The sequence below is a fragment of the Lipophrys pholis genome, assembly GCF_963383615.2.
Source record: "Lipophrys pholis genome assembly, chromosome: 19".
NCBI lineage: Eukaryota > Metazoa > Chordata > Actinopteri > Blenniiformes > Blenniidae > Lipophrys > Lipophrys pholis.
The window spans coordinates 16,015,525-16,036,915 of record NC_137647.1 but is presented as its reverse complement, the minus strand read 5'-3'; the positions used below and the strand labels follow the sequence as shown (position 1 = coordinate 16,036,915).

The 21,391-nt window shown below is 43.6% G+C and overlaps 1 protein-coding gene across 14 annotated transcripts; it reads left to right on the top strand.

Moving 5' to 3' along the window:
* The first annotated feature begins 7,847 nt into the window (after positions 1–7,847).
* On the top strand, positions 7,848–20,799 carry elavl3 (ELAV like neuron-specific RNA binding protein 3). 14 transcript variants are annotated; one of them, XM_080487075.1, is made up of 8 exons: positions 7,868–8,452; positions 14,973–15,189; positions 15,295–15,398; positions 17,555–17,708; positions 17,861–18,089; positions 18,531–18,584; positions 19,088–19,126; positions 19,912–20,799. In XM_080487075.1, exons 1-8 carry the CDS (start codon positions 8,444–8,446, stop codon positions 20,237–20,239), a joined length of 1,134 nt encoding a protein of 377 aa, XP_080343201.1. In that variant the 5' UTR covers positions 7,868–8,443; the 3' UTR covers positions 20,240–20,799. The 14 variants fall into 14 exon arrangements, with proteins under 14 accessions (XP_080343197.1, XP_080343201.1, XP_080343203.1 ...); XM_080487077.1 differs by having other exon boundaries at positions 8,029–8,452; positions 17,864–18,089; XM_080487074.1 differs by having other exon boundaries at positions 8,029–8,452; positions 17,864–18,089; positions 19,891–20,799.
* The last annotated feature ends 592 nt before the right edge of the window (positions 20,800–21,391 follow it).

Below are 21,391 nucleotides of genomic sequence, written 5' to 3'. Positions count from 1 at the left end.
TGACAGTGCGTATTTTTGTCTAAAGAGAAAGAAGCCTAAATAAACCGCAAAACTAAAAGAATATATAACTTTGTATTTCTAAAAGTGACTCTAATCATCTTCCGTACTTTTAAAAGTACAAATACTCACATTTACAACTAAAAAACAGTAATGCGTGTGTGCGTAATTGTTCACTTCCCCTCCACAACCAGGCGTTGTTTTGATTTTATTTTATTAGCACTGAGGAAACCGGCTCCTTATTTCCTGCTTTCCTCTCCCCACACGCCACTTTGACTGATTTTACATCCACCATCTGTTCACACAAGAAAGAAATCTCACCTGACCGGTTTAGTGGAGACCAGATCATGGCGCACATCCACACTTTAGGGTTTCATTTCTGCGTAAAATTTCGGAACTGTGACAAAGACAATTTGAAGAACTATTTTTCTCACCGTTCAGATAACAGATACACCTCCAGGAATATCTTTTTTTTTTTTTTTTTTTTTGCAGTAAACACGGACAGCTCCATCTCTGAATATTTGAGGTTCAATTTAAAATGTAATGAAAGAGAAAAACAGTCATATCGGGAGGGCTTTCGATTACTCTGTGTGCAAGCCGACACCGTGTAATACCGAGACGGCGCCAGCAGATGGTGCTGTTCACCGTGGCTGTAACAGGAAGACTCATCAGCGATCGTTTGAGATTCAGTCTGCAAATTTGACCTCTGCAAGGAGATAAGAAAAAAAAGCTTCAGCTTTGTTTACTACTTTAATATCGCAAGTCACTTGAAACTGTAACCAGTAGTAGAAAAAGATGGTGCAAGGCTATAAAGATAAAGGATGAAGATATTCTAAACGTGCTTTTAAAGGCACAAAGCGCATATGTGAGAAAATATATATTAGTCATCATGTTCTTTGTGTTTTATTTGAGCAAATCAGGGATGGCGTTGTCAGAGACTCTTACTTACTAATGGAGGGCTAGCCAGTCCATGATAATGGCAGGTCTACGTCTCACTCGCCTCTCTGCCTGCAATCACTCCATACCCCCATGTCTACTGTGAGGAAATTATATAGCCATGCTCAATGCTGCAGCCCAACCCCACCATCACCACCACTTCCTCCCCCCTCCCCTCACTTCTTCTACCCCACAGCCTTCCAATTCAGCACCCTGGAGAGCTGCTGCAGGTACTTGCCTGTCCTCTGTGAGATGGCTGATGAATGGCACGGATTGTATGGGGGGAGATGTGAAAAATGGAGAGGGGAGATGAAGGTAAAAATTAACCTTGCGTGACAGCGGCTCGGCTGTGCCTGAGCAAGGACGGACATCTCGGGGATAGATGTTTATGCATAGTGCGGTGCTCAGAGCTGCATCAGAGCTCACAGCAGGCACGAGTCTGGCCCAGAGACACAGCTAATGAAAATAAATGAAGCTCATGCTCCCCTATATAGGCACGCATCCACCACAATGCCAAAACTCATCTTTCTTTCTCCTCTTGCTCCAAGGTTCAGCAAATTCTAATTGATTGCACAGGGGTTCTTTCAATAATTGATTTGCCTATTAATGAGTTGATCATGTTTTTCTCCCAGGATTCACGTGTTCCTGCATACATATCAGGCATATATGAACTAACCTGAAGCAACGTGTTTACAAAGATATACCATAAACATTTCCTATGGATCCACTGAGTAGCTAAGCTGTGCTTGTATGTGACATTGCAGTGTCCTTGTCTGGCTAAAACACCCACCTACTACAAGTGGGCTGAACCCATGCCTGCTTTATCCCTCTGTCCACACCTTCCCTGCCTGCTTCCTTGCCTTTCTGTTCATCGAAGGCTTTCAATTCCTAGATCGGCACTATTGTCTGAGTGCCCAGCCCCCACGGCAGCAAGAGCCCCCACCACCTCCTCCACCACCACCACCACCATCACTGCTGTGTTGCCGAAGAACAAAAGAGAGAGTGTCAGACACCACCCACTAGATCTCTTTCACACCACAGCCCCCACCTCATTTCCAGATGGGGTTGCCTTTTTTCAGGGCTTCACGCGACCCCAAGAGTCCTCCAAAATGGAGCCCCCCCCTCCCCTTGAGAGCCCACTACTCAGCTGCCCGTCATCCACCTGCTCCGCTGCCACGCGCCCGTGGCCAGGGCACGTCCCCTTGCTATCCTGCCCCACCAGGGAGTCCTATTAAAATCATTAAACACTTTTTTTTTTTTACCGGGATCTGCATTTAAGATATTAAATGGAGCAGTAAAAACTTAAAAAACAACAAAAAAGGGAATAATTTCTCAAAAAAGCAGCACAATTTCATAGTAAAACATTGTTTCACAGGTCATTTCAGATGTCACTTGTTCAGCCACTCCTAAATACTGCTGGAGGAATTATACCAGACACAAATTAGTAATCAATAATGCTAATTCTAATCTACATCCTATAGTAGCATTCTATGCAGGCGGCAGGCAGATGCTCATTTGTTTGTTTTTCTCAAAGCATCAACAAGCAGCATCTTCAGGCGAACGTCCGCTTCAACCTCCACCCCTGTCTTGACCTTTCCCCCCCAGGGACAGAGACTGCGTGTAGCAACAGGACACATCTGCTATGAGGCAGCTGTTAAGTCTCCTAATGTTGATCCAACAGTGTTAGGAGCTCCAAGAAGGTAATCACTGCTGAATCACTCACTTTGGGTTTAATTGGAAGAAAACGCCTATTTACTCACAAGACACAAAACGGCCTAAATCAAATAGCGGAAATGTGTTTGGCGGTCTTTGACAAAGCAAACTGAGCAACACTCTTGAATCTATCTTGCACAGAAACATACAGGAGCAGTGTGAGCCGCCACACTTTCTCCTCTGCCTACATTACATGCATGGATGCATGCTATGTTGTCACTCAGTAACCAAGATTTATGGAAATATTCTCTCTTGCTCTTGTCATTGTAGTGCGCACAGCACACTGCTATTGCCACGCTCCCATGTTTGAATGTATGCAGATATATGCATCTAATATGTTTATGACTTCTTTACGGCACTTCTTTGGACTTTTTATAGGTTTTGAGCAGCAGGAAATGACTAAACCCCCATCACCATTATCGTCACCACCACCCCCATCCAACTACCATCCTCCAGTCCCTAAGGGTTCGAACACCCAAATCAATTGAAAGAAAGAAGAGTGCACTGTGGTCCTCCCCCTACATCTGTCAGGGAGGGAAAGCAGGAGGGGCTACACTCATGGACCATACAGGGGAACAATATCACTCCATCTGTCACAAACCGTTTCATCTCTGATGGGATGAAATATAGCTTACAAACACATTTACCTCTAGAGTATCTATGTGTATTAGTTTACTGGTGCCCAAGCCTCCATCAATCCCCAGAAGCACAGGCGCTGGCTTTTTGTCTCATGTTACCCTCCTCCCACCAGCCTGTACAGTCCAGCCACCTTGCAAATGACGCTTTCAAATGAAGCAGCATGTTAAAAGAAATCATTCCACTTTACACATTGAACCACATAATAAAAGTGGAAGACAACCAAGCAACAGAATTTGCATGTTAAAGGTTCCAGAATAAAAGTAACGAGCGGCGATCCCGAAAGCCCAATGAAAGTGAAAGCACATATTGTATTTGGAGAAAATACGGTGGAGAAAAAAAGAAAAAAAAAAAAAGGAAGATGCAATCTGCTAATAACCAGAGAGCTCTTTCATATTCAAATAGTGCTGCTGCTGTGTTCGGTGGATGGGTGTGGCTGCTTGATTCTTCTTGCTTCCTGAGCTGTCGCGGCTTTGTGACGTCCGAGATCCCATTTGCTCTATCAAATTATGCTATCGAACTGGCCACTGTTCAGTGCAGACGACAAGACGACAAGTCCAGACAATACCTAACCATGGCCGTGGTGATGCACACGGATCGCTGACAAAAACATGTTGTGGCACTGTGATCCGGTAAGCTTCAGAAAGAGCTCAAAATGGCTTGACTGTTTACTGAAAGGAGGAAAGAAGAAGAAGAAAAAAAAAGCAGCCATATCCCCAAGAGCCATGATGCATCTCTCTCAGCAGCAGGTAGAGCTGCAATCTCAGTCATTCATATTTAATTCCACAAGAGTTTCCGGACAGACTAATGTGCTATTGATTTCAAGTCTCCTATTACTGAAAAGGGGAAGGGCCATGATGGGGGAGAAAGCTGGACTACAGGGAGTGAGAGTTAGAGACTGAAAGAGGAGAAGAGGAAGAGAAAGATGGAGGAGGGATAAAATGGAGTGGAATAGCTAAACCAGGAAATATATAATATTCCACATGTTATATATCTGCTTCTGTGTCAAACACATAGAGGTGCTTCAGTATGAAAGCACAATGAGCAGATTTCAGGTTGAGGAAGAGAATGTGTTTTGTGCTGTTTACTGTTCGTTATGTGAGTCGAGGCACTGACACAGTGAACGAAGCTAAAAACAGCTCAGCTTAACGGGACAGAAATACTCGAACCTCCTCGATTCGTTTTGTGTCTGTCACATGTATGTTTTCTCTCACTTGACAGATCGAAAGAGAGCAGAAGGAAAACACGGGTTGAAGAAGAAAAGAAAAAACCAAAGAGATTGTCTAAGATCTTTGTGTATTTAAGGCCTCTCCCTCGATACCAGCTCAGACAGGACAACCTGAAAGATTAATAACCACAGTTTTATATTTAAAAAGGGCTTGAGTGTAACATGGTCTCAGTTAAAGAGGCTAGACCCATTAACCCGAGCTCACAGCCGCACAAATATACACACTCACACACCCATGACTGTAAACTGATGCAAGCGATAATAAGATGATTATCATGTATTGCACACATACTGTATATGAAACGTGGACTATACACATATCCTGCTCTACAGTGAACACATGCAAACAAAAGACAGGTACTGTACACAGAGAATTAAACAGGCACATGGAAAGCAGAATATAATACATAAATATAAAAATGACAAGAGCGTCTACTTCAGAGACTTCCTCCCACCAGCCTGTCTACTCTAATAATAGCCCAGAGACAACACATCCAGACAGACAGAGGGAGAGACATAGAGAGAAGGAGAGGAGAGAGACCGAGAAAAAAGTGCAAGAGTGAACCCACGAGGGAGACCACAAGAAAATTGCCAAATAATACATAAAGGGTTGAATTAGGCCAGTTGCCATTATCAACAAATGTCCTTTTAAAAAGAGGCTAATTTATTTTTGGAAGCTTTCCTGAAAGCAATAACTGCTTCACTGCTGCTGCCACAAAACCCTGAATTGCCAAGAGCCAGGCCTCGTGGAGAGACACCAGTGAATTAACCAGACCTGAGGCTGAATCATCCTCCCCATCCCCCCAGATACACTGTCATAGTGTCACTCTCCCGGTCTCCCCCCTCCCTGCATCTCTCACTTACACACACACACACACACACACACACACACACACACACACACACACACACACACACACACACACACGCACAAGGCCTCTACCTTACCGCAGGGCAATGGCAACATGGCAACAGGCATTCGTTTTGATGTAATACTGTGAGAATGATAGAGATGAAGAACAGAAAAGGAAAGACTGAACAATTCAGACCTAAAGGCTTTTGTTTCATTTCAGATTTACACAGTCAGACACAATCAAATATATGGATTTGTAAATAATCAGTTTCAGTAGTGCTGCAGTGATTGAAAAATGCGATTAAAATGACATTTTTGGCTCCTTCTGTTGCATTTTATAAGGATAATCCTATGCGCAGCATTTTCTCTGTGTGCGTGTGTGTGTGTGTGTGTGTGTTTGTGTGCGTTGATGAACTTCAACGCCATATTCCTCTTTCTGGCACCAAGGTGCATTCCACAATATGCCAAGAAAAAAGGACCAGTGCGGCAAGACTCCTAATCACCACTAGTGAAGGAACCCTTAACAATAAGAAAATAATCAGTAGAATAGCAAAAAGGCTTTTAAGCAAAAACCAGCGCTTGATCCTTTGATTCAGCAAATGTACAATAGGCGCTTGAAATGCCCTCTTACCCACAGGGAGGATTCAGCTGCCGTGCTGCTAACCAGGGCTCTAATGAGGGGCCACAATTAAGCCCATTTATTCACATTAAGTGTGAACTGTAAGTGGGGCTGCAGTCAGTCGACGGACCTGGACGCCTTTGTGTTACAAGAGCTGCTTTTATTCCACAAACAAAGACGGAAAAAACACAAGCACCTAATGACTGAATCTCACCGTCTCTCCTCAGATGTCCACACAGACACGCTCACACACACGAACACACACTCGTACTCTCTCTCTCTCTCTCTCTCTCTCTCTCTCTCTCTCTCTCTCTCTCTCTCTCTCTCTCTAACAAACTGACTCAAAGGCTCCAGTGCATCCAGGCTGAGTTGAGTCACTGCTTGTCAGAACGGTGGGGGCGGGGTTAAGACAGACTGACAGTGGGGCTCCATCTCTATCCTCTTATTAACGCTTAACGAGTGCTTTCCTCATGCAATATTCATCTCCACTAATATCATCCAAGCTCTGAGCCAAGCTTGCTACTTATGTAAGGCAATTATGTAAAATATCAGACAGGGCCCATGTTCAGAATCTGACTGGAAGAGAGTTGCAGGACAATGACAGAAACGAAGACGGGGTATACGCGAGAGATTAGGAGAGACTCTAGAAGGTGGGAGAAAGAGTACAAGGCATAAGGAAAGGAAGAAACTAAGTTGCTTGTGTGTCCTACAAGAGGTCTTTAGGAAAAAAATCTGCGACTGTCCTCAAATGTATTGACGACAGGAAGCCAGAGTTCAATAATCACAACAATTTTCTCCCTGAGACTGTCATTGTTCACAACCAGACACATCTGAGGAATCCTCAAGGTCAGTCAGGGAGCAGAGGAAGTGATCACAACAGCAGCGTCAACAACTCACCAACTTAAAAGACTCACAGAGGGTATCACCAGTCAATACAAGCACACATAACTATCCTCCACCATCTCACTTGCCCAAATACACAAAAATCCTAGACTCATACGCAAATAAACAAACAAACACTGATTTATGCACACTCGCACGCACACGCCCACCCCCTCAGGTCAAGGCCCGATGGGGGTCTGCACAGAAATAGGTCATTTGTCACACATGATGTCCCGGGGCAGGAGATGCATTATAAATGAGCCCAAACAGCATGTCTCAGTGAGCACTCACCACACAGCCACGGACAGAGGAGGGAGAAGCAGGAGAGAGGACCAAGAACTACTAATATTGGATACTGGGGCTGTAAAGTGAGAAGAAATCACTTTCTGATCAAAAAAGCAAAGAAAACAAACAGACGAGCCAGAGCTACAACCGGGCTATTCTTAACCTTTCCCTGAATACAAATGAATTAATTCAGGGGGCATCTAATTTGTTATTCTCATGTCTGCACCTGACCCTACAGTCAACCATCTGCCTCGCGTGAGAGAAGTCCAGAAATCATCCACTCATTAGTTGTAAAGTGGATCTGATGCTTTGTTTCTTGCTACAATTCACATCCAATCATTGCATATTTCTGTCTTGTCTGCCTTTGCTTCATTCCTGTCATTATTAGCAAAGAATGTGGACTCCCAAAGTCCGCTGACGTACACTTGAAAATTGCCTTTATTTGCAAAGACAAAGGTTTGTGGAGTGCAGTTGTTTACTGTGGTTTTCAGGCGGGCCTAAATGAAGGCGAAGAGAGAATGGAAAGGGCTGTGCTGAGGCAGAAGTGAGTGCAAAGTGTGGGGAATGAGAGACAAGTACACTGTCTTCTGCTGCACCCATCTGTTCTGAAAGTGCAGGTGGAGCCCTATTCACTCCGCTCTGCGTGTGTGTGTGAAGGAGGGGGGCGCAGGAAGAAAGGAAGGGCAGCTAGAAGAAGGGAGTGAAGTGATGGAAGGGCAGGGATGGAAGAGGGAAGAGGGGGAGGACTCTTGGTGATCTCTCCTGAAGGGGATAATGGGAGAGGAGCGCATTGCAATGGCTGCCATGTAGTACCCTCCCTACACAATTAGCCAATCAGCAGCGCGCTCCGCCAGCCAGGAGGACGCATAAAAGAAGAACATTGCAGCAGAGGCACAGAAGGAGACTGCGAGAGGAGCAAGGAATTACACACAAAAACAGCCGAACCAGAACACCCTCCCCTGGACACACCCTGCTGAGGATCACTGCTTCTCTTTTTTCTGAAGCATCGCCCACGCCACTCGGAGAGAACGCTCTCTCTCATCAGCATCCAGTAGAAAAACCCCTTTCTCTTCATTTTCATCCTATAGAGGAAACCTACAATCTCACAGGGCTGAGATCCCTTGGCGAAGATTGTATTTTTTTCCTTTTTTTCTTTTTTTTTCTTTTCATTTTGACTCCTGACAGAGCATAAGGGGCCATATATTACAAAGGCCGAAGAGCAAGCAGCGACTCAGCCTCCAGCTTCAAGACCAGTGCAAAGAAGGACCTAGATTTCTTTCATTGTACGTCAAGAATGGTTACTGTACGTATGATTCTATCTATTTAAAATGTTTAAGGAGGATTATGTAGCCTGATGCTTGCGATCTATCTCATTCCTTTTGTGTTGGATTTGTTGTTGACTGCATGCACACATGTGATGTAGCCTAGACAGATCCATCTATCATCCCTTGTCATACATCTTTTGAAAAGATTAATACAATTTAAGAAAGAGCTGACATGCATCACACAGAGCTTATTTGGAATTATTCTTTTGCTTGGCTTTGTATGATATGCCACAATATCAGGATGAGATTGAACAGACAATTAGATGTCTCATACGGAGTGATGCGCCACGCCGGCTGCGCTCCAGTCTGCAGTCATCCTCAGCGTTGACAAAGTCTTTACCCTGCCATTTTAGACAGCACGAGCGTTTTACGTTTTGAACGTTACAAGCCAATATGACTGCCCACAAGTCGCATCTCTGAATGTATCGCTTTAACGACCGGGAGTCAGGGCTGAGGAATTCCGCAGGATCACAGTGATGGAGAGCGCAGAAAGGCGCTGCGTTTAGCAGGAGGGGGAGGACGGGCTTTTCTCTGCCTGCTGGAGCACAAGGATGCTGGAGACGCTTTCGGAGACAAAACATGATGCCTCGGGAGGCTGAGGGCCCATCCAACAAGGCAAAGGAGGAAGGGAAAAAAAAGGGTCGAGTCACTCCGGGAGGGGGGAGGGGGGAGGAGGAGGAGGAAGAGGAGGAGGGAGATTACGCATCCATTGGTTAGCGTTGAATCAGACAAAGTCCGAATTCCTCAGGGTTCTCGTTGCGATGCAACCGAGTAAATGGGCTGGAAATCTCCGAGGCCGTGGCGGTGCAGACCGTGCACACGGACATCTCCATTTTAAGCACATTTCTCCCCAAGTATCTCATCGCATAACGTACAAGATGGCCATGGCGTGCGCTGCGCCTGCCGGATGAAAAGGAGATGGGAGCGCTGATGAATTAGCTTTGCTGTGCGCCGACGGCCGGATTGGGCGTGTCTCTGCTGGACTCGAGCACCAAACGAGGGCCTTGAACCCCTCAGACGGCCTGATCCGCTCCCCCTCTTGACACGCCGCGCGCTTGAATGCAGATTGTTTATCTAAGCACACCTATTAAGCTCAGACACATTTACATAAAATTATGGCAGCGAGACCATATTCAAAAATCAAGGAATCGGCGTGCACTCTGCCGAGCCTCTAATATTACATGCTGGCTTTATTATTTAAAAAAAATGTTTTTAAATGAACACACACAATAAAAAAAATAGATATATATATTTATGAATTTATGAAATTATGAATGAAAACTATAGGGTGTTTTGAGTGCTCAGACTGCAGCTAATAATAGTACACAAAATAAATTATTTAACACAAATAGAGAACAGGATGTGAGTTGGTCCTGGAAATTTGGGATTAACTTTAGGAGTTATTTTCAAAGCATGCAAAAAAAAAAATTTTTTTAAATACTCCCACAGATTTTTGCACGATGGAGGTGGACGACAGTGAGCAGTTGTCTTTTCTCTTTGTTGTACCTTACCTATTGTCGCCCCCCACCCTCGCAGGCCTTAGACAGTGTCACGTCGACAGTGGCTGTAGCTCCCCATCCACATGGTCCGCAGTCTCCCATGCCTGTACCGCAGTGCCAAGCAAATAAAAGCGTTGAGTCAGATAACCTTTCCAAGGCACTTACACAATTCAAGGACAAGGACAGTCGAGGCCATCACATTAAACTAGTCGTTTCATGTCAAGTTAAAAAGCATTTGGGCTTCGACTAAATAACACATTTTAATCGATTTAAAAAAACAACAACAAAATAAAATACAAATTCTATCCTTTTTTTAAATTACACATCCTGGCTTGACGATGTGATATATTCTTAATTCTGATCTAACTCGGTTAAATGCAGATGCGTTATGTAAGGGGTGATTTGCCTCCTGTTGCCTTCATGTAATTATCAGCAACAAATATTAAGCCTGTAAGGAAGACAGAGACATGCAAATCTTCTGAGAGACATTCATCTCCTGGACAAATAACCTTAAACATTCACATGTCTAGGAGATACGTATCAAATAATTCTCCTTACTAAACTAAATGTTAAATACTGTATTTATATTTATAGTGTGGTTATTCGTCACGCTCGACCTGTTTACAGAATTATTTGTACAAGAGATCAGACGATATCTGCAGGACCAGTGATTTTATATTTGACCTTTGGTAGGGTTTTATGTTGGTTTTTTTTAACTTGGAACTGACAACTATGCCAATCATTGTTCCCAGAGAGTCCTGCAGCCCTCTGGCCACGACACAAAGCGCCACTGTTTACATTAATATTCATAGTGCTGCCATAGCCCCTGCGAGAGAAGAGGAGGAACGGGTGGCTCTTTTGTTTGGTCGTTTCAATACGTTTATTCAGCAAATAGGCGCTCCGGTTCATGAATGCCTGCAGAGCTCACAAGTCTTGCCTTTTTTTAAAAATAGAAAAACGGGCAAAATCGAGAAATCGAAGGGCTCTGGTTTTGAATTTTCTACATTTTAATCACCGCTGAAACATATTCTGTGAATGAATTCGTGTGAAAACGTTTAAAATTCGTGTAAAAGTATAAGATTGAAGCGATACGGTGGATTGTTTCTGTGGCCTGAACCGAGCGCGTCGGAAAGCCACTCCCTTTTTCAGCACGCTGGAGAGCGCCCCGCATGCTACAAGGACGCACAAGACACATTTGTCTCCTCGAGCCTTTCACGTTGTCTGAAATCATCTTATCAACGACGAACATAAGCCGAGATTCCCAAATCTTTCGGAGATCTTTTATTTGTCGTCCGCGGAGCGGAGAATGGGACGGAGTCTCGGCGCATGGCTGACATGAGCTGTGACTCCTGTCGTCCTGTTGTGTTACAGCTGCCACCATGATCCTTTAAGCTGCAGAGAGTGTGGCTAATGCCCTTTGTTTGGGATAATCCTGTAATCTGTGTTATTTAGAAGGCTCATTTACACTCCAGCCTAGCGTTCAGTTTTGATTCACGCCTGGCAGAAAAAAAATATTCTTTATGTGATGCGCTATAACGTGTTCTGGAGACAAGGTGATATCTTAAAATAAGATGTCTTTTCTCATTTGTGAGTCAAAAATGCAGCAAAAACCTTTACACAATGTGATCTGATTATTAATTTGTTCAATATACACTAAAATGAGCTTTAAAAAAAAAACATCATACTAAGATCAATCCTAGGAACCTGCATAATAGCATGACACAGTAACAAGTAACAACAACCACGTCCTTTTTCTCTTTGTACATACTGTGAACATAAAGTGGGGAATCTCATACTGAAGGACAAACTGGGAGCCCTGTTTCCTCTGGACTTTGTAGCTTCAAGTGCTGTCCTGCATTTGGAGCAGAAGGAAATTGAGAAAGCTGCTTATGTGCATCAGAAGGCAGTGAACACATTTACATTCAGCCCTGCAATGTTTCTGTGTTTTGTAATTTGACAGTGTACAGTGTAGGTGGTATGTTTGCATGGTGGTGGAGGAAGGGCTGTTGTTTGCGTGCAAGTCTGGGTTCATGTGTTTGGCGGTGGAGGCAGGACTCCTGTTTGCGTGCAAGTCTGGGACCATGTGTAGGCGATGCTGATGCAGTACATGAAATATTAAGGGAGATCTCACTGAACCCCAAAATAGAAAAAAACAGGCGGAGGGCACACAGTCCAACAGAAACAACTGGAATGTGTCAGAAATTTCTAAAAAGTCTTATTTTTGTATTATATTTCTCCAGAAATAAGAAGCCAAAAAAAGGGGTGTACAGATAGACATAAAAAAAAACATGGACCTGGTTACAATGCACCTTTAATAACCGATGTTCAACTGCAGTGGTCCTTTCATTGTCTAGAGTGGCTGAAAAGCCTCTTGAGCCAATAACTGGAACACATGTAAACTGAGTGTATTGTGATCATCCATGCTTTTATAGGCCTTCCAATTACACCACAACAATTTCTTCGTACAGTGCTGTCGTTGGGCTACTGCAAACCAGACGTCAGACTATTTTCCATTGTTTTGTGCACACTTTGAAATGTCACATCGGAAAAAGAACTATATAATGCTCTTTGTACCTTTTTTGTTTGAAATAATTTCATAGTACGCTCGCTATTAAAACCTTAATCCTATGGTTACTGCTTGTGTCAGCCAATCTGTGTGCCTAGCCCATCCACAGTGGGTCTGTGAATTATATAACTTCACACTGTTCACTGGAAATGTGTGTTCTGCCATGCTGAGGGTTATTTCAGTTGGCGAGTCAAATTTGCCCTAATATGTTTTTCCCGCTCCCTTCAAACTGCTTTTGTCATATTTGGGACACATTCAGTTGCTCATATTTCTGTTAGTCAGAAGAATCACATCATACAACATTTAATACGAGTTAATATCAGGAGGAATATAGCGTAACAGCAAAACTCCACCTTTGTTTTTTGTCAAGGTGTGTCGCTCGTCATCGTTTAAAAGTGATATTCAGCTGGCATTTCAGATCTTCATCAAAATCTGTACATGGCAGATTGCTAGTCAATGTCATCCACCCTTTGTGCGCATCTTTGTGTTTCAAGCATTTTATTTTTAGGCTGTCTTACCTCTGTCACTGTGCCACTTTTCCCCCTTGTCATTATATATTTGGTTTTCTGATATTCGTGATTCTTCAAAGTTTTTATAAAATGAATACATGGGAGACAAACATCCCAACCTGTATATCTGTTCCTAATAGCTCACACACACACACACACACACACACACACACACACACACACACACACACACACACACACACACACACACACACACACACACACACACACATAGTCTAAAGGAAGAAAGCCGTACAGCCATTAGAAGCAGTGCAGTCTTTTGAGGGGCTGTTACCTGGGCAACCTGAGTTAAAGTGAGGCTCAAAGCAAGACACAGACGAGGTAAAAAAGCAGGTTTCGTTAGCCGGAGCCATTGACAAACTCACTAGAGAAAGAAAGATAACACATAACAAGATGCAAGCATTGAAAAACACAAATGAGGAAATAACTCATTTCAACAGTGCGACTCTAAAACACAAATAGTTTGCACAAATACAAAACAAAATAAACAGTAAAAATTAATCTTAGGTTATCAATTCATAAGAATTAGCATGGAGCCGATCATAAATAATCCAAAAAGATATTCTTTTATAATTAATGTTTACCTTTTAGTCACACCTGCAGTAATTCCTCCACCAGGTTCCCTGAATCTGATTTTAAAATAATCTAGAAGATTCATTAATTAAGTCCCTTAGTTGCTTTGGACCACATTGTAAGACCCAAGAGCTTTGTAGAGGACTCATTTAGCCCTTTTGACTTACATAACACCCACCAGTAAGAGATTTGCAACAGCTCGATCCCACAATCTGACAGAACAATTTACATTTCTGAGCCCAACTAGCACACAAGAATCACTGTTTATGCGGACAATTTGCAGATCTGTCTATGGAAAGAGATTGAAAGGCAACACCAATGAAAGAGTGGAAAATATTAATATGCTGCAACTGTAAAATGCAAGGAAGCCTGAAATTATTCTTTATATATATCATACAAGTATCATTTAGCAATTCGAACAGGTTAAAAAAAAAAAAACACAAATCAAATAATTGACTGAGAAATATATTTTTGTCTGATGTAGACAAAATGATTAATCCAAACAAAGCTTGGAGGGAATTCTAATGTATTTTCAATGTAGAAATCCTGTTTGATGACCCAGACACAACGATCTGGGAAGTGACTACTGAGAAGGAAAGAGAAAATGAGCTTCAAGTTGTGTGTCTGACCACCCAGCTGTTCCCTGACATCCCACATGGCTCAAATTAAATAGCACGGTGAACTTCTGAATAACACAAAAGACACAAACAATGCACTGTACATTAATGCACACCCTGAAACCACCAAAAAAGGCATGCAGAATCTTAAAATTAGGGGCGAAAAAACACAAAAGATCAATTTGTTATGTCTACAAAAACCTAGACTCTTTGTTTTAAGTTGCACTAAAGCCAGTTGAACGTTGTCTATCTCCTTTTTGTCCATCATCTCGACCTCTGCCACTCCAAACGCCCTGAGTCTCTTTGCCAGCCACACACACCACCACCACTATTATCTGTCCCTGTGTAATGATGTAATGGTGTTTGACCCTGGAAGAGAGCTGGGGGAAGGGGAGAAGAAAGGAAAAAGGGACTGTGACATCTGCAGGACCAGAGGCAGGGAGTGAGAGGAGGAAAGATGGGGTGAAGCAGGGGGAGGGGAGAAGATAAATCAGACCGTGTATCCATCTCCATTTTAGCAATGCTGATTCCTGACCTTTCCTTCTGACAGTGACAGAGTGGACTGTCTGTGTGCCAGGTCGTGTGCATGGTTTATATTTGCTAAGGGCTTATTGGGTGTAAACATTGCATAAATTGTGTTTTCTTAATCTCGCTGTACATCACAAGTGTCTCGCTGTGAATTGCGTCTCTAACACCATCCTCTTCCTCAGCAGATAATCAGCACCATGGAAACCCAGGTGTCCAACGGTCCAAGCGGAACCAGTCTGCCCAATGGCCCCGTCATTAGCACAAACGGCTCCACAGACGACAGCAAAACCAACCTGATCGTCAACTATCTGCCTCAGAACATGACCCAGGAAGAATTCAAAAGTTTGTTTGGTAGCATTGGAGAGATTGAATCCTGCAAGCTAGTCAGAGACAAGATAACAGGTAAACTACTTTGTCAATGCAGGAAAAAAAAAAACCAAAAAAAAAACAACAACTGGATTTGCCAAAAATCTCCCAACATCACAAACCAAATGTCTTTGTTTCTAGGTCAGAGTTTGGGGTACGGCTTTGTAAACTATGTGGATCCAAATGATGCAGACAAGGCCATCAACACACTCAACGGGCTCAAGCTGCAGACTAAAACAATCAAGGTGAGCACACGTCGCCTAAGATAACCCCCCCCCCCCCCCCCCCCCCCCCCCCCCACACACACACACACACACACACACACACACACACACACACACACGATCTCTGATTCTTGGCCGCGTGCTCGACAGAAAGGAGAGGAAGTGCAGATTTTGTTCGGGGGGGGCTGCAGAAATAGGTGGTGACAGACGTGACAGAGGGAGGGGAGGAAAACGGGGAGGAGGAGGAGGCAGAAGGGAGCGCTGGCTAGAACAAAGGAAGCACGAGAAAGACTGAAAAGAGAAGGAGAGAGTGGAGGTCAGAAAGCAAGGGGCGGACAGCATGCAGAGGTTATTGTGATGGAAATGTAATTAGGAAGCCCGACTGTGGTGCATGAGGGTCAGTCCAGGTTAGCCCATCTGCCTCCAATCTAAGCTAATTATGGGGGCTTCTTTGTCCCAAAATCAGATGAGAGAAAGTGGGGGCATATTATTAAACACTAATTCCATCCATTCCTCCCCAGCCCGGTCAAAGTAGATCAAAGATTGAGACAAACTGCAGGGGTGAAAAATTGAATCTCCGGGAGTGCAGAGCAGGTGATTTTCTAACGGCTGAACATGAAAAGGGATGTTAATTCTGACTTGCCACGGATCAAACAACCGGCTCCAAGTGCTGGATTTGGTTGATTTTTGGATGAACAAGAATGCTGTGTGTTATCACAGTCCACACACGTCTTCAAATACAGTTTGACTCTGGACAAATCACAGCATAAGAGAAATGGAACTGTCACGACAACCTTCATAGACACTTTTATTTCATGACATTTATTAATATTTGATGTCTCTATACATAGATCAATCTGTCTATAATTATCTTCTTCACTCTTTGTTCTAAAAATTTTAATATTTAATCCCAGTGGTCAATGGCACAGTTTTATGTTCCTGAATTTGCAGAAGGCTTCAACAGAAAAGAGGCAAGGGTTTGAGGGGGGGGGGGGCAGCAAAGGAAGGGTAGGGGGTAGCTCAGAGAGCAGAATGCCAATGACAGGATTAGAGGCCATATGGGCTTCAGGCACCATCTGTACTGTGGGAGCGACAGGGAGAGGGTTAATTATAGGGCAGCCTCTGCTCCCCGAACACAGCAACTCCCCCTTGACTCGTCCAGAACACCCTAATCACTGCACCACACAACCCTCCTGCTCATACAGTCCGTCTGTGTACACAATAGACACTGGTGTGCGGTGCTGATGGATTAAATCAGAACACCTGTATTCATACGACAGATAGTATATCAAATATACCACTGTGTTGTCCATGGAAACACAGCTTTCTTTGTGGAAAAGCAATAAGAAAAAGCCATCGTAAGTGTGGATATTCACAAAATGTGGAGAAAAAAAAAATTGTGATCTTAAAATATAAATGCAGAAGTCTTTTGTGAACTGTATGTTTAAAGTAAGTCCTGCAAGTCTTGTGATGCCAGTTACATTGTTTGCTGTTTGCCTGTAGAGCTGTTCTCCCCCAGAGAATAGAGACAAAGGGAGGAGGCAGGACAAGGGAGGGCAGCTCAGCCTATCTCAGACAACACTCACTCTGTCCCTCCATCACACACAAACACACGACTCCTAACAATGTGCAGAGCTGGACTATCCATCACGCGAGTGCTCACATAAATGCACAAAAACAAGAATATGTCCCTCCCTTTTACAATCAATTAGTTTTCTATGTGCAGCTCTCATTGAAAATGTTTTGAAAGTAGACCGAGGGTGAGCCATAAGGGATGTAAACACAGATACATCAAAAATGGCCATGCACTAATTAAGTCACTGGTGAATTCAGGAAAAATATATCAACTAAATCTGATGTTTTTCAGTGCAAAACACAGCTGACACTTGAGCTTGTTAAACAATGATTGGATGCAGTTTGGGTAATGGTTATAGTCGTCATCGTGTCTATGAGAGGCTGGTTGCCGCAGAGGGTGAGCTTAAAGGCACTGATTAAATCCACAGACAGCAGACAAACAACTCAGTTTGGGGAGAAGATAAATAAGGAGAAATCTGCAGGACAGTGGCTGGAAACTTTTTCCTAAGATGTTTTCTAACTGATGGTGATTCTTATTTTCGAATGTAAAACCCTGCAGAGCAAGACAACTGATCAATTGTTTTGACTTGTGTGTGTTATAGGTATCATACGCCCGGCCAAGCTCGGCTTCTATTCGTGATGCTAACCTTTATGTGAGTGGGCTCCCCAAAACCATGAGCCAGAAGGACATGGAACAGCTGTTTTCCCAATATGGTCGCATTATCACATCGCGCATCCTAGTGGACCAAGTCACAGGTACAGCCACATTCCATACCTCCTGCTCTCACTAACTACATGTAGACGGACTACACAGCCACCTACCCCAGAATCAGGTCAATCAGACTCGAAGGCAGCGGCGTTCTCACTGATGCTAAAGTACTAACATTGCTCTCTTTTACTATTCGGAGCAGGCATATCACGAGGAGTGGGCTTCATCCGGTTTGACAAGCGAAATGAAGCAGAGGAGGCCATCAAAGGACTGAACGGACAGAAGCCTTTGGGTGCCGCTGAGCCCATCACTGTCAAGTTCGCCAACAACCCCAGCCAGAAGACAGGCCAGGCCTTACTGACTCAGCTGTACCAGACTGCTGCACGCCGCTACACAGGGCCTCTGCACCACCAGACTCAGCGTTTCAGGTACTGAACCTCCACCGCCATCACCCCACCCAACCCATGAGTCCCTCACTAACCAGCAGATAGTCTATGGAAGCGTCATGACCAGGACCCAGATAACCCTGCTCTGTTGATGTGATGAGAGATGCAGACTACCCCATAAGTTTTAAATAACAACTGTTAAGTGTGTCAATTATTCATTTTGTAAGACATGGAACGTCATTATTGTGTCTATAGTCAAGGTCAGTCGCTAAAATATTTCTGACAGTCGTCAAGTGTAAACTACACCAAAGAATGGCGAATAGTAAATATTTTCAGTGGCTGCATTCAAAAACCAAAACCCTTTTCCTGTCACCATACCTCTCATTATCAAACTGTTCCTTGCAATTATTAAAAGAAGGAAATGACAATATGACATTGTCCCTCCTTCTCACTCTCTTTCTCTGACTTTCTTTTAAACTGCAGTGTGATCCCTTCACTTGGAAAGGGACCAGATCCAAATAACAGCTCAAAACCAATGTAAGAAACCAGATTTTTCAAAGTACAATCAAAAAGTCAAGCTGAACAAATACTGCTTTTAATGCTGCCTATGTGTCAAAGGCATTGCAGGTATTTTAAAGATTGAAACTGGAGAAAAAAAAAGATATATATGTATATATCTATTTTTTTCTGTGGAACTCAAAACTAGCTTGTTATGGCTAAAATGTTCAGTATGAATCTTTTTTCAAGCATGGGGATGTAAAATGATCAAAGAATGCCAGATTTACATTTAAACTATTAAAGAGAGCGCTATTTTTGGAGTTTTAAAGAGAACTCACGTCAACCCAGCTGAGAGACATAATCACAGGAGTCTTTGATGCACCACCAGTTTGTGGTTGGTTTGTTTGGGACTGCTTTGCAGTGAAGGATGCCCTCTGGAGGCCAGCTGGTGATGGAGCTACATGTTAACATGAACGCCCCCCTTCCTTGTAGATCTCATAACTAACTTCTGCATCCCCTTCATTCTCCCTCTTGCGTTGCAGACTCGACAATTTACTAAACGCCAGCTACGGAGTCAAGAGGTAAATGCCAAAGGTGTACTTTCAAAAGCATCCATGCCAAAATAAAACCTCAAACAAAGTGCCCGGAATACCACCTGCTGCCTTCATCTTGAAATCAGATACAATGGCCATAATTCTGAAAGTCCACAGCCCATTTAGCCATGTTACGGAAGCAGCTCAGACACAAAATACCATCCTTAATGGCAACAAACAATGATGCAGCTTTCCAACAGCAGGGTATTCTGGCATGGCTTTGTTTAACCTTTTCGTTCTTTTCGTTCGATTGATAGCAACAATTTCTATGTATTTATTTATGAACTAACATTGTCAGTTTCAGTTGCTTTAATGTCCCCTTTTTTTCACCAGCATGGACATACCAGATTCCGTTTGCGTCTCCTCTGTTTGCTCCAGTTTTTGTATGATTTGATTCCAATTTGCTTTTCATCCCTCTCTAGGTTTCTGTGTTTTGTTCAATACCGTGATTTCTGTTGAACATTGTGATTCATGTGTTTGATTCTTCCAGAGGCTTTGGTCAGCTGAGAAAATGAGAGAATATGCAGATTGTGTGGGTGTCTTGTCTCAGGGCACACAGAGTCATTTTGTATGAAAGCAGGTAGTTTGGAGCCACAGTGGTGCCCACACATATTTATCTACTTACAGTACAGAGGGGGTGAAGATGGAGTCCCCTGGCTCCGTGCTTTACCGCATCTCACAGCCACACGCTCATCAGAGGCAGTGTAGAGCACTGAATGCTTTGTGGAACTTCAGAATGACACCCATGGTAGCTCTCCCACTCTCTTCCCCAGATTCTCCCCCATCACCATTGACAGCATGACCAGCCTGGCCGGGGTCAACCTTACCGGTCCTACTGGAGCCGGCTGGTGCATCTTTGTGTACAACCTCTCGCCTGAGGCGGACGAGAGCGTCCTGTGGCAGCTCTTCGGGCCTTTTGGCGCCGTTACCAATGTCAAGGTCATCCGTGACTTCACCACCAACAAATGTAAGGGCTTTGGCTTTGTCACCATGACCAACTACGACGAGGCCGCCATGGCTATCGCGAGCCTAAACGGCTACCGCCTGGGTGACCGCGTGCTGCAGGTTTCCTTCAAGACCAGCAAGCAGCACAAGGCCTGAGAGAGAGAGAGAGGCAGCTGGCAGCAGCTCCTTCGACCTGCGGGGAGAGCAACTTAAGCTCCCTGCGCCATCACTCTAAATGGGCCTGGACTGAGTCTCTCTCTGACATCTTCTCACACAAATTCATACGATGGAATCACACACAGACATGCAGATACTCACACACACGCAAACATATCCATGCGCAAGCATACACAAGTCAGAGTTTCAAACAAATACACTAGTGGAGTTTTTCTTTTCTCTTTACACGACATGCTAGTCCTTCCCTATATTTGCCTGGATTGAATTAGAAGGGGTACGTAGCTGGTTTGTGGGGTAGGGGCAAGATCTATCTATTTAGGAGACAGTCTAACGAATGTGACAGAGAATGTGTACTGAGTGCTTTGATTGAATTCAGGCAAATAATGACAACTGATGAACAAAATGATCAAAAATTTACGTGAACGAATATGTGCAATTTACCCAAACTCTTTCCCCACCATCTCTCCCATTATCTTGCTGGAGAGGATGTAGTCACTTTTTTACACTTGGGCATTTTGAATCAGCGATTTTTTTAGATCAAAAAAAAAGAAAAAAAAAGAAATTAAAAAACAGTGTTCTCTTATATACGTCTATTCAAATATAACTATATATTCAATATTTAAGGTGGTTATAATAGCCGAGTATGTAAGCATTTTCTAGAAACTTTGACTACTGTTTCCTGACCTGCATTAGGTGGTGCCTAGCGTGAAGGCAGTTTCTCTACCCTATCTGAACTTGATAGCTCAGACCCAATAAGATTTAGGTTGACTAATGAATACTGGTCACAGTAAAGAGTAGTCCGAAGGCCATCAGAATCACTTCTTCCCTCACAGTCTCACACCAAACAACACAATAGTACGCTTATATATCACAGAAACACAGTTCAGTAACTAGAAGATTTACACATATTTAGCCCACTAAAGCTGTATTTTTTCTAATCTATCCTCGAGATGGATTTTATACGAGCAGACTGTCTGTGAACTTAGAGCAGAGTGGCAGCGCTCCCATGGTGACAGCGTTCATTAGCAATCCTCTGGAGGGCGAGAGAGAGATGAGTGTGAGAGGGGAAACCGTTTCACCAGAACATAGCCACCTCAAAGGAAAATACCGGTGTTTTTCTACTTTTCTCAT